This window comes from Lycium ferocissimum, chromosome 5 (genome assembly GCF_029784015.1).
Source record: "Lycium ferocissimum isolate CSIRO_LF1 chromosome 5, AGI_CSIRO_Lferr_CH_V1, whole genome shotgun sequence".
In the NCBI taxonomy this organism is placed as follows: domain Eukaryota; kingdom Viridiplantae; phylum Streptophyta; class Magnoliopsida; order Solanales; family Solanaceae; genus Lycium; species Lycium ferocissimum.
Window position 1 is genome coordinate 9826369 of NC_081346.1, and position 13147 is coordinate 9839515.

The 13147-nt window shown below is 34.8% G+C and overlaps 2 protein-coding genes across 2 annotated transcripts; both read left to right on the top strand.

Moving 5' to 3' along the window:
* Nucleotides 1–3418: 3418 nt before the first annotated feature.
* LOC132055896 (protein NUCLEAR FUSION DEFECTIVE 4-like) lies at nt 3419–8139 on the top strand. Its single transcript, XM_059447911.1, has 2 exons — nt 3419–4088; nt 6873–8139. The coding sequence occupies exons 1-2, from the start codon at nt 3579–3581 to the stop codon at nt 8034–8036; spliced, it is 1674 nt and encodes a 557-aa protein (XP_059303894.1). The 5' UTR covers nt 3419–3578; the 3' UTR covers nt 8037–8139.
* An 885-nt stretch (nt 8140–9024) lies between these two features.
* Nucleotides 9025–13030, top strand: LOC132055897 (protein NUCLEAR FUSION DEFECTIVE 4-like). The gene is made up of 2 exons (XM_059447912.1): nt 9025–9524; nt 11290–13030. Exons 1-2 carry the CDS (start codon nt 9039–9041, stop codon nt 12481–12483), a joined length of 1680 nt encoding a protein of 559 aa, XP_059303895.1. The 5' UTR covers nt 9025–9038; the 3' UTR covers nt 12484–13030.
* The last annotated feature ends 117 nt before the right edge of the window (nt 13031–13147 follow it).

The following is a 13147-nucleotide window of genomic DNA, read 5'->3' on the forward strand; positions in this document are numbered from 1 at the left end:
TGAATACAGTGATTTTAAAGTGTATACAAATGAATATAGTCAATTTTATTTCTTGTATTCACTATTTGAGTGTATTCATTAGTTTTTGGTGTATTATGTTGTATACAGTGTTAATATTTTGGCGTATCTATGTTGTATACGCATGTATTTGTTGTATGCATACTGAAAAATATGTTTTTTTATTTTTTATTTTATTTTTGGTGTATTCATTTTTTCTCGTTGTATTTATGAGTACAACAAGCCAATTTATCAATACAGATAGTCATTTTCATGAATACAATGTAAAAACAATTTTTTTTTTGGTATACATAAATACATCAAAAATAAAAAATGAATATAGTGAAAAAAACGTATACAACTGCTGGTAGCTAAGTTGTTGCTACAAAATGTAAATATTGAAACATCTGTTATGTGGCTTGGTTAAAGCTCAAATGTTTGCTATTTATGTAAAATGCCCTAATTTTAATGTAGTTGCTTTTGCAGCATAGTTTTGTAGTATAACTTAATTTTTACAAAACTATGGTGGACAAGACATAGTTTTTATGCCTTGTAGTATAGTTCTGTAGGATAACTTAATTTCTACATAACTATGCCAGACAAGACATACTTCACATTAGAAACTATGCCTTAAAGATACTATAGAATTAGGCCTTAAAGGCATAACTTTTGCCGAATAGACATAATTTGCTATAAAATCTTATCTTGCTATTTTTTTTCTTATACTGTGCTGGGGTTCGAACACAGAATCTTAGGGGTATTTCCGGCCACTTTTTTATTACTTAAAGTAGCGAAGGGCAAAATTTAATGACCAGCTATTTGAGAATCAAAAATTTAAAACCACCCCAAAATAGGGACAATTTAGCGAATTGCCCTAAAACAAGCCGGGCAACATTTTCGCGTGACTCAATTTTCACGTATCAAGGATTGAACATCGTGTAGGCAGTTGCAGCTATCTGGAGGCCCGCCATATATCATACTTGGAGGGCCATAAAATGAAAATTGTTCAGGCCATGTTTTGTAAATACTGATATAATCATAGCTCAGATCAAAAAGGAAATTGTAGAAAGACTTGACTGTCTTAGACTCTTAGGTTGACTAGGAAAGCTTATAGTTGCAATAGGTTCATACAAACACTCCTCTGTACTTTGTTTTTGTCGGGGGCTTACTATTCTCATACACCCTAAGAAGGTAGCGTATGGATTTAAGTGCTCTTTAGATGTATTTGTTGCTCTGCTGGTTATGGTAATGTTTACAGTTTACCCAAAAAAACCATTACTCATTTTCGAAAAGAAAATTATTGTTTATTTTTATACTTGAAATTTGGACATGAATACGCGATAATTGATTAAAGACAAATATTGTTTGGAATTCCTTATTTCACTTAATATATCACCCCTTATTTATTTAAACTTAGATACTAGCAAAAATTAATCATACTTGACAGGCACCCAACTTAGTTAGCTATTTCATGCGGATAATGTTTTAAGTAATAATTTTTGTAATAATATTAGTTAGATTATGTTTTTGCCGTTTGAGGTGCACAACCTTGAATAACGTTCTCAAGATGATTTTATGGATACAACAACATACAAAACACTCACCGTAAAAAGATTATTTTACTGGTCAAATGTCGAAGAATAGAATTTTATTTGGTTGAATCAATTAAAACATGTTCCCTCTGTCCCAATTTATGCGACACTCTTTCCTTTTTAGTCTGTCTCATAAATAGTGTCATATTTCTATAATTAGAAACAACTTAACTTTAAAATTCTTCTTTAATTTTTAATGAAATGATTTAAGCCACACAAATGTTCAAAATTTGTTTGATCACAAATTTTAAAAGTCTTCCTTTATACGGAGGGGGTAAGACATAATGGTAAAAGAATACAGTTCACGTCCATAAATAGCATACTTGTCAAATTTTATCACGAAGGAAAATATTTTGAACAATTTAAGAAAACCTTAACTTCACAAAAGAAATATTTTATAATAATGTATGTGTTACCAAAAAAATAGTAAAATTTTAAGGGAGAATTACACGGACCTCCCATTAGTTTTGAACTTGTAACACATCTATTTATTGTGGGTTCAAAATTTTCTGATTTTTCTTCTGTCATATTTATTCATGAGTTTATCCCTTATGTGCTAATTTTATATTTTTCTTCAACAATTCTATATTATTTTATTTTATCCACTTATGCCACTCAACTTTGTTTTGTATTTATATCCCTATATAATAGATAACGATGAAAACAAAAACAACAAAAAACTATCTAGTCAACTAAATTTTTTATTTCAGATTTTCATTTTTGCCGTACTTTTAAATTTCTAATAAGTAGTTTATTATATCCTTACTTATGCAACTGACGAAGTTGAAATAATAGTATGATTACATTCATGATTCTTCATCCATCCACTAAAATATGCGATTTCGATTACACGAATGAATAAGACAACGTACAAAACTGCTAACTTGTTTCTCGTATGCTATAATATAGTCCTTTTTTCACGATTAAGATACAAATCTGTTCAAAATATGTGAAATTCTCCACGCACAAAAATATCAAGAAGAAAAAATTGTGGAATATCAATTAGATAATAATTGTATAATTTAAGAATTATTGATTTTTTTTTTCAAGTGGATTCAAATTATTCTGACATTTTATTACTTATTTATTTTTATTTGGCGTACAAAAAAACATTTTGAATTCACGATAAAAAGAGATTTCGCTAACAAAAAAGCCTTTAATGCCACCCAATATCCCTTCCTTTTCCGCCCCTTATTAGATACTTCTCGACTAGATATTTATGTTACTTTAGTCGAAAAAGCAAACACTACGATTAATTTAAAGCTTTATTTAAAAAAAAAAAGTTCAAAACACAAATACTCGTGGCAATATAAAATTCATAATTCCATGAATCCACTTGTACTTACTGTGGGACCCAATATAACTAATTGCTTACAACAACATACCCAGTGAAAACCCATAAAGTGGGGTTTGGGGGGGGGGGGGTAAAGTGTATGCGGACCTTAACCTTACTTGGCCAGTAAGGATTCATTCTCGAAAAGACACTTACCAAGAGCAAGTATGGCAGAAAAAAGGTGGATAAACAAGAATTTAAAACAAAGTATTTAAATGATGAAATAACGAAAGCGAAAAGACTATGATAAAACAATTTGAAAAAAAAAGGAGCAGTCCCTACCACAAATAAATAAAATAATCAAATTACAAAAAACAACAGATAGTAGCATAAAACAAAAGACAAGAAACTATAGAGCAAAATTAAGAATATATAACCAATTGCTTGTCCAAAGAAAAACCCTAGAACAAACAAAAGGTTACTAAAAATAAAATAAAATATTCTAAAAATAGGATGCGTCAATTTTACGAGAAATGTAAAGATATGAAGAAAAAAATTTCAAAGCACGAATACTCGTGGCCCATTATTTTATGGACCTAAAATAACCAATTGCTTGTCAGAAAGAAAAAAACCAAAAAGAAAGGGCGTTTAAATAAAATAAAATAAAATATTTTAAAAATGGGATGCGTCAAATTTAATTCTCTTCATTCATTATCATGACAGCTATACTCTATTCCTCGTCACGGAACATTTCCATGGAGAGCAGCAGATGGCTAGCAGCAGTTGCTAGCATATGGATCCAGTGTAGCAGCGGTGCATCATACACCTTCGGAATCTACTCCCCTGTGCTCAAGTCCACACAATCTTACGATCAATCCACTCTTGACACTGTTTCTGTTTTCAAAGATATCGGAGCCAACGCCGGAATTCTCTCCGGTCTCCTTTATACAGCTGTCGCGGCCACACCTACCACGACACGTGGCAGGTTCTCGTTTCTCCACGGTGGACCATGGGTTGTTCATTTAGCTGGGGCTGTTCAGTGCTTTGTTGGTTATTTCTTTATGTGGCTTGCTGTTACTGGGATTATAGATAGACCACCTGTGGGTGTTATGTCGGTTTTTATGTTTATTGCTGCTCATGCTCAGACTTTTCTTAATACGGCTAATGTTGTTGCTGCTGTTCAGAATTTCCCGGATCATAGTGGGACTATTGTGGGTATCATGAAGGTATGTTGCGAATTACGATTATAATCAACTATTCAGATGAGTGATTCTCTAATTTGCGTGGCGGATTTTCTTAGAAATCTCTGCTCCAATTATTTAATTGTTATCCTTTCTCCCCCTTAGCTTATGTGTCATTTTTCGAATTTTGATGAATAATTTAATTTTTTTTTATTATAACTTAGGGTGCTCTCTTCGTTCCAAGTCTATCCGACACTATTTGAGTTGACACAGATTTTATGAAAGTAAGGAAATTTTTGAAATTTATGATCTAGTACAAGCTTTAGATATTTATCTTTTGTAAATCATTTCGGTAAAATGAGGATTTTAAAATTAGATATTTTTAAATATAAAAAGTTAATATTCTTTTTGAACAGATTAAAATAAAAAATATGTCACATAAATTGATACAGAGAAAATGCTTCTTAAGTAATTTTTTTTAAATATGTAAATTTTGATGTAAAAAAATCTAAAGACTATAAGCCTAAGTTCACTAATTCAGGTAAAAGAATAAAAGAATAAGAAGTTTGATTCTCGAAATTTGAATTAGGTCACATTCGTTGGAGCAGAGAGAGTAATTATTGTACTAATTTTTCAACGCTATTGGACTAATGATTATGGCTAGTCTACTTGTAAATAGCTCTTTTCCTGTAGAGTTTAGTCCATTTTCACGTTTTGGGGGTTGATAACCGGGAAGCATTCTGTTTTTGGAGTTGCTTTACTTGTGGGGATTGATTAGAAGAAGGTTGTCTTTTTGTGACATAAGATGTGATAGCTGACAAATATTAATGTTATACGTAACTCTATGAGTCAGCGTTTGTGCTGATTACAAAAGGACAAAAGTTGACGTGATACCACTAAATTTTCTTTTTAGTATCACGTCAATTGAGAAATACATTCTACAATCGTATTTCTCATGTTGACGTGATACCACTGCATTTTTAGTATTTGTCACATGAGAAATACCATTGTATAAATAAGAGAGGAGGATTCTTTTTAGTATCACGTCAATTGCAGTGGCTCGACCTTAGAATCCTCCTCTCTTATTTATACTATAAACAGTATTAAAATATACTCCCTCCGTTGCAATTTATGTGATCTTATTTGACTGGGCATGATATTTAAAAAAAAGTGAAAATTTTTTAAACTTGTGATTCAAAATAAGTCTTAAATATGTGTGTGGCTGTAAATTATTTCATAAAGTAAATTTATTTCCAAATTAGAAAAGAGGTCATTCATTTTGATAAGGACTAAAAAGAAAATAGATTCACATAAATTGAAACAGAGGGAATAGAATACTTGGTTTACCATATTCTTATATTTTTATTTTATATTTTTTTTTGTTTGTTCATGATTTCTTAAAATAAACAGATCATACATTGCTAAGAAAATGGATGCTATCCAGCTGTTACAGTTTTTGCTTAAACATTTTCTGCTGGGGGCTTCTTTTTTGGGTTTAATTCCTTGACAAACAACTTTACTGTATAACTTTTGAAAGGAAAATTTAAAAAGAAAAATGAAAATGCCTGTATAACCAAATAATGAATAATAGAACCTAAGAATACGCCCTGAGTGGGTTCTTGTTTGATGGAGTTATCATGTGATGATTTTTTAACATATAAATTAGCCTGTTAAAAGCTTCAATAATTGTGGAGTTGGTAGTGGGATATTTCATACTTTATTAATATTGATAAGGAAGTCCTAGTTGGAAGTATCTTATCTATTTGTGGGTTAAGCTATTAGCTATAGCTATGCAGCTGTAGCACCACAGCAATTGCCAGAGCACTACAAAAGATATGTTACATATACTATTCCTTGAATCCTTTAAAGCTTGAATCCTTTAAAGGGACAAGAGAGGATTGCTCAGTTGGTAAGGCACCTCAACCTACGACCGTTAGGTTAGGGTTCGAGTCACCTTTGGAGGGGAAATGTGGAAACACTATAGATCCTTCAAACCCGGGGTAATAGAAAAAAGAGAATCCTTTAAAGGGTGTGCTAGCAATTGGCCTTAGTCTAGGAGGCCTAACTAAGACTAATATGTCTATTTACCAAGAATAATATTCTTCTTCGGAATAATTGACACTTCAAATATTCTACTTTTGATGCAAGCTTAACAAAGGCCCCTTCTGAGTTCGAAGGAACATTATATGCCACAAGAAAACGAACGAGCAGATGCATACTTTCGCAAACTATAGAAAAATAATGGAAAGATTAACCGGTATTGCCTTTCTGCAAATATCAGTTTTACCTCTCTATTATTGATTTACATACTGCATCTGCATTTGTCCTTCTACTTGTCTGATTACTGGTTAGACCTAAAACGAGAACCTAGTGTTTTCAATTATTGACCAATTATGAGCAAAGGTCAATCTCTTATGTGCGTGAATGGAGTCTGAAGAGCAGCATCATATTTTCTCTTTTGTTTTTGTTAATCTGATTTTTCATAAACTAAAAGCAACTCTCGTATCATTACTGCTCATGCATCTGGTTGTCTGCTAAGCCCTTCCCTCTACAGTGAATCTTATCTTGAAAGTACTCATGGTGATGGAAGCCTAGAAAGAGTTTGGGGCTTAGCTTTTGAAATTATGTTAACTGTAGAATTATAAAAATTGGATCTCTTAAGAGGTAAAGACTTTAGCAGTGAGCATTAGGATATGCGTAGTATCTTATAACGCGTTTCAGTTCCTCATTCCACATGTAACAGAGTTCTTTTTTCTAATCTAGTCGTTCTCCCATTGATGTATTGTCTGTTCAATTAAGCGATTGCTTGATGCACTCTCTCTTGGCCAGGGTTTTCTTGGCTTGAGTGGAGCAATTCTAATACAAGTGTATCAGACCATATTCAATAACAGCCCAAGCTCACTGATATTGATGCTTGCATTGCTGCCAACTATAGTCACTCTGATGCTCATGTTTTTGGTGACAGTCCATGAGGCACCTTCAAGAAATGAGGAGAAACATTTGAAGGGCTTCTTGTTAATTTCTTTAGTTATTGCTGCATATCTTCTGTTTTTAAGGATTTTGGAGAACGTCGTTGTCTTCCCACAATGGGCACAGATTATTACATTTTTGGTTCTCCTTGCTCTACTCTGTTCTCCTATTAGTGTCGTGGTCAAGGCCCAAAGGGCTGATCTACAGAGGCTGCCGCCATCAATCACATCTTCTACCTCTCTATTGGTAGATGACCCTGAACTGGAGACCCCTAATAAATTGGCTGTTGGGTATCTTTCGGATTATGAAGAAGTGCCTACAGATACAGTCCAGCGAAAGGCTAGCTCTATCTTGCAGCCTGATGAACAAAAGAATTTGTGGCAAGCCATGTGCACCATAGACTTTTGGTTTCTATTTGTCGCTATGATATGTGGGATGGGATCAGGACTGGCCACGATAAATAACATTAGCCAGATTGGGGAATCACTTGGTTACACAACATTGGCAAGAAGTACATTAGTTTCCTTCTGGAGCATATGGAATTTTCTCGGCCGTCTTGGAGCTGGATATGTATCAGATATATTTCTGCTCAGGAGAGGGTGGCCAAGGCCATTATTTATGGTCTTTACTCTAGCAGCAATGACTGGTGGCCATGTGATTATCGCTTCAGGTTTTCCTGGAAATTTGTATGTTGGTTCACTGCTAGTAGGTATTTGCTATGGCTCGCAGTGGTCGTTGATGCCTACCATAACTAAAGAGATATTTGGTGTTGTCCATATGGGTACAATTTTCAATACAATCTCCATAGCTAGTCCAGTTGGTTCTTATGTTCTTTCTGTCAGAGTAATCGGCTATATATATGACAAAGAGGTATCAGGAGAAGGAAATTCGTGCTTTGGTACTCACTGCTTCATGTTATCTTATTTCATATTAGCATCAGTAAGTCTTTTTGGAGTTCTAGTTGCCTTGGCATTGTTTTATAGGACGAGAAGGTTCTATTCCCGTGCGCTGCTGTTGTGCTGATCACAAGGCTCTCCCGATTTGCTGGCATAAGTTTTGGCCTAGGCTTCTGTATTTGGGTCAATGCTTGTAGAGTACACTGGCAATTTGTATCTGCATCTTAACATTTTTTGCCTGTAATGGGGACTCTCTCTCTTTTTAGCATTCTCTTAAAGGAATTGAAAATCAAAAGTACGAAGATTATACATCTACTTTGGCATTTTTCAGAGCGACAATTCTCTCTCTCTCTAGTAAATGAGGCCTTACTTAAGGAAGTTCAACGAGTTATTTCCGATTTTCAAGTCACAAACTCATATAATTTTCCATCTTTTATACTACTAGTAACTAGTAATCTCGTAACAAAGAATCTTAATTTTGGACAGTGTTGTGAATTAAATTATGATTCAACTATAACAAAGGTTATTTTAGTGATGAGTTCATCTTACCTCCACTACTAGATTGGAATTCGAGTTATCTATCATAAAAGGAAAAACAATGGGAAAATATTGTTACTCCTTTGAGAATGGCGTGAGATAGAATAGCAGGAGTGTTGGGGTGTAAACATATGAATTTTCTAATTTCATCCTACGATCGTTAATTATGTTTTCACTTAGTGGTTCAAGTGAAGGTTTGGTTTCTAGTTCAAATCTCTTTCGAAGTATAGATTTTATCTTCCTTGTAACATTGGTGATTTTCCGCTGTGGTATCGATCCATGTGCAAATATTATTTTACCTCATAGACCAACAACAGGTTCTTAAATTTAGACAACGACGCACATTAACGTTCACGTGCTATAGAATTGTGGCATCAATTACTCCATATTAATTCTGACATGGCACATATAATTAGTCTAACATACAGACACGTGGCAACCCCAAAACGTAAACACTCCATGGAGACGAAATCCCCAAAATGCAAAACATTCAACATGAAAACAAAATCAGAAAATCTCAAAGTAGTCGGAAAAAAAAGGTCGAATTAATCCTCAAACATCACTAATCACCCAAAAATAAAAGACCAACTAAATGGATTTGGATCCAGATTACAATCCCAGTTTCAAAGCCAAAATCAATACAAAATGGGTAGCCACAGTAGCTAGCATATGGATCCAGTGTACCAGCGGTTCACTCTACACCTTCGCTATTTACTCTAACGTTCTCAAATCAACCCAAGGTTACGACCAATCATCCCTCGACATTGTTTCCGTCTTTAAGGATGTCGGGGCCAATGTCGGAATCCTTTCCGGTCTCCTCTACTCATCAGTCACCTCCACGCGCCGCCGTTGTGGTGGGCCATGGGTGGTGTTACTTGCCGGAGCTATTCAGTGTTTTGCTGGGTATTTTCTTATGTGGTTGACTGTTGTTGGGGTTCTGCCTAAACCGCCGTTATTGGTTATGTGTCTTTACATGCTCTTAGCTGCTCATGCTATGACTTTCTTCAATACGGCTAATGTTGTAACTGCTGTCCATAATTTCCCTAATTATAGAGGTACCATTGTTGGCATCATGAAGGTGAGTTTCTCAAAAAAGTACTCCCTCCATTTCAATTTGTTTGTCCGGTTTTTTGCTTGGCACGGAATTTAAGAAAGTAAAGATTTTTTTTTTAAAATCTTGTGGTTGTTAACTAAAGATATGTATAATGTATCAAAATGTCTTTTAATCTTGTGATCTTAAACATGCCATGTGGAAAGTTGAAATTAATGAGTTGTCTAAAAAGGAAATAGACGTTCTTTTTTTAAACGGACTAAAAAGGAAAATAAGACAAACAAATTGGTGGAGGGAGTAATTTCCAGTCGGAATATGCGTGGTTAATACTTAATTCAGTTCCTTCCTTTTGGGAGAAATTAACCAAGTCTAATCGTGTTACTGTCCTGAAATTATTGACAAGTTATCGAATCTGATTTTGTATTTAAGTTGCAAGGTTTACCATGGATTTCAATTTTATGTTTATTCGGTTGCAAGCTTTGTCGTGGACTTTAATTTCATGTACTCTTATCAGTTAAACTGGTGCAATTAATATGAAGTGGTAGACTGATAACCTAATGTGAGTAAGATAGAATATGTGCAATACCACTTTAGGCCCCAATAAAAATTAGGATGAAATAAGATTAGATGGATTGTGGTGCCTTAATGCAGACAATTTTGGTATGGACATTCAATCTTCCAATAGAATGGTTTGATAGATGAAGATGTAACACGTAAAGCTGAAATAAACCGAATTAAATTGAGGAGTGCAATAGGTTGTTACGCAATTGGAGGATGCTAACAAAATGAAAGGTATGTTCTATTGAGTGTTTGGAAGACCATAAATATTGACATATTCACAGGCAAAAAACTGTGTAAATGCGGGTGTTAAGATAGATGTTCAGTCATAAAAGATTGGATAAACTTGAAGTGATCACATCCAATGAGGAGTGCAAGTAGCAGACGTACATTGCATAAAAATAGAAATGATCACATGCTACAAAGAGTGCAAGTAGCACATGTAGATGATAAAGTGAGGAGGTCACCCGGGATTATTTGGTCATTTCTTAAGTAGAACTTCATATGTATAGTTTATAGATGCTATGATGATTAGAAGTTAATCGGATTGGTGAAAGGAATGAGCTAGACCTTAAATCACATGGAAGAGGTTATCTCAAAAGACCTATAATCTTTTCTAAATCAATGTGAATTTAACGAATCACAGAACAAAAGGAAGCAAATGATCTTTATAGGTGACACCTACTAGTTGTGATTAAAACTTAGTTTTGTTGGTGCCATTACGCTTACATAAGGTTCTCTGTTTGTTAAGATTTTCTCAAGTCATTTTGTTCTGGTTTGAGACTTTATGTCTATGTCGGGATAAGTGTGATTTGGAAAACCTAGTTTTAGACAACTCTTAATTTGCCTTAAAATATAAATTATTTAGTAAAGAATAAGAAATTAGTAATATGAAATGTGCCTAGATAAAGAAAAATGGATATTGATAATTCATAAGATTGAGGCATAGTCGATCGAATGATATTGTGTCTGGTCATGTCTTTGACCTCCAAAAAATTAATTAGAGAAGCCGAGTCATTCATGAAGTTAATTGTATCTTCTCCTCTTCATAATATAGAAGGAAGATTTTAGCACCAAGTCTCAAAGTAAAATTGAAAGATCAGAGAGTAATGAGTTGGAAATCTCAGAAAGCTTGTGATGCTAATCTTGTTTGTCCCATGGCTTCCAGTTTATCTATATTCCCTTGTCCCCTGTTTTGATGTTTGATTTAATTTCTATAATTCCATCTATGCAGGGCTTCCTCGGGTTGAGTGGAGCAATACTAATTCAAGTATATCAGACAATCTTTAGAAACAAGCCCACTGCATATCTTCTGTTGTTGGCATTGTTGCCTCCTATTACTACTCTGTTACTTATGTCGTTTGTAACAATCTCGCAAACAACTGAAGATGATCAGAAGAAGCATCTGAATGGTTTATCATCGATTGCTTTGGTAATGGCTACTTATCTCATGGCTGTTATCATCGTGGGAAACATCTTCTCTTTACAAATGTCTGTTCGCATCACTATTTTTACTATACTCATTTTCTTGCTGCTTTCCCCGATCTCTGTTGCAATCAGTGCCCACAAGGAAAAGTCTTATAGAATAATTAAATACTTACTCGAGCAAAACTCACCGGAGGATGAGCAAAATAGATCTCAGGCACATTTTGTGGACATGGGGCAAAGTCATGGTAACTATGACGAGTTGCCTGCTGGTGCTGATCAAGAGAGAGAGATGAATGAGAGGAAGATTCCAGAATGGGGGGAAAACATGAACCTTTTTCAGGCAATGTGCACCACTGGATTTTGGTTTTTGTTTGTCACCACTGCATGTGGAATGGGCTCAGGGCTGGCCACCGTTAATAACATTAGCCAGATAGGAGGATCACTTGGATACACAATCTTAGAGACAAACACTCTAGTTTCTCTATGGAGTATCTGGAATTTTCTTGGTCGCTTTGGAGCTGGTTATATCTCAGATTATTTCCTACGCTCACTAGGTTGGTCAAGACCATTATTTATTGTTGTTACTCTGGCTAGTATGACTGTTGGTCATGCCGTGATAGCATCTGGTCTGCCTGGTGCTTTGTATGCCGGCTCTGTTATAGTTGGTATTTGTTACGGATCACAATGGTCACTAATGCCCACAATTGCTTCTGAGATATTTGGCGCAGTGCATCTGGGAACAATATTTAACACCATAACTGTAGCAGGCCCTGTAGGATCTTATGTACTGTCTGTCTGGGTAGTTGGATACATCTACGATAAAGAAGCATCGGATGATGGAAACATGTGTACTGGAACTCACTGCTTCATGTTATCCTTCTTTATCATGGCAGCTTCCACTTTGTTTGGGGCTCTTGTGGCCTTGGCTTTGTTCCTTCGGACAAGAAACTTCTACAATAATGTTGTTTACAGAAGGGTTGCAAATACCATTACCCGTTAGTTCTCGTTGATGCATACAGTTGAGGAAGATAGCAGTTGAACGCCCTTAGGAACAGCTCCCTGTAACATAGTGTACACAGTTCTACACAATTAGGTTGGTAGGAGGTTAACTGATTACCAACTTGTAACGTATGAGATATTTATGGACCTGTATCAGTATGAATTTGAAGTTTGGACAACCAAGGGCACTATAATTTTCAGAATCAGACGCGGAAGGAGGAGCATTTTTCTCAAGTATCCTCCATGGTGCTTCTCTGATTAAGGTACACATTTGGGGGTTATTCAGGTTTGAGTCTTAGAACACTTGAGATCAGATAGATAATAGTGTGGAATTCAGTTTACAGTATTAAACTGCAAGGTGAAAAATGTACTCTATGGCACCCTTATAAATTGTAAGATATTAGATAGGAAATTGGATGCAATTGCTATCTGAATGTCTTATGTATGGTATGAGTTGGAGATGCATTTCAAACTTTTAAAAAACCTGAGGAACAGCAGTCCACATTTTGCAGGGCATAGTTGAAGTGTCGTAAACTTGCTTAACTTTTTCTGCCCTGCCTCCTTCTGTGTGCTTGCTATAGTCTCTGTTTTTTTTTTTTTTTGACTTTAACTCGATTACTGAAAAGAATAATACTTTAAAAGATATGTCGTTACTTGTTTGATGC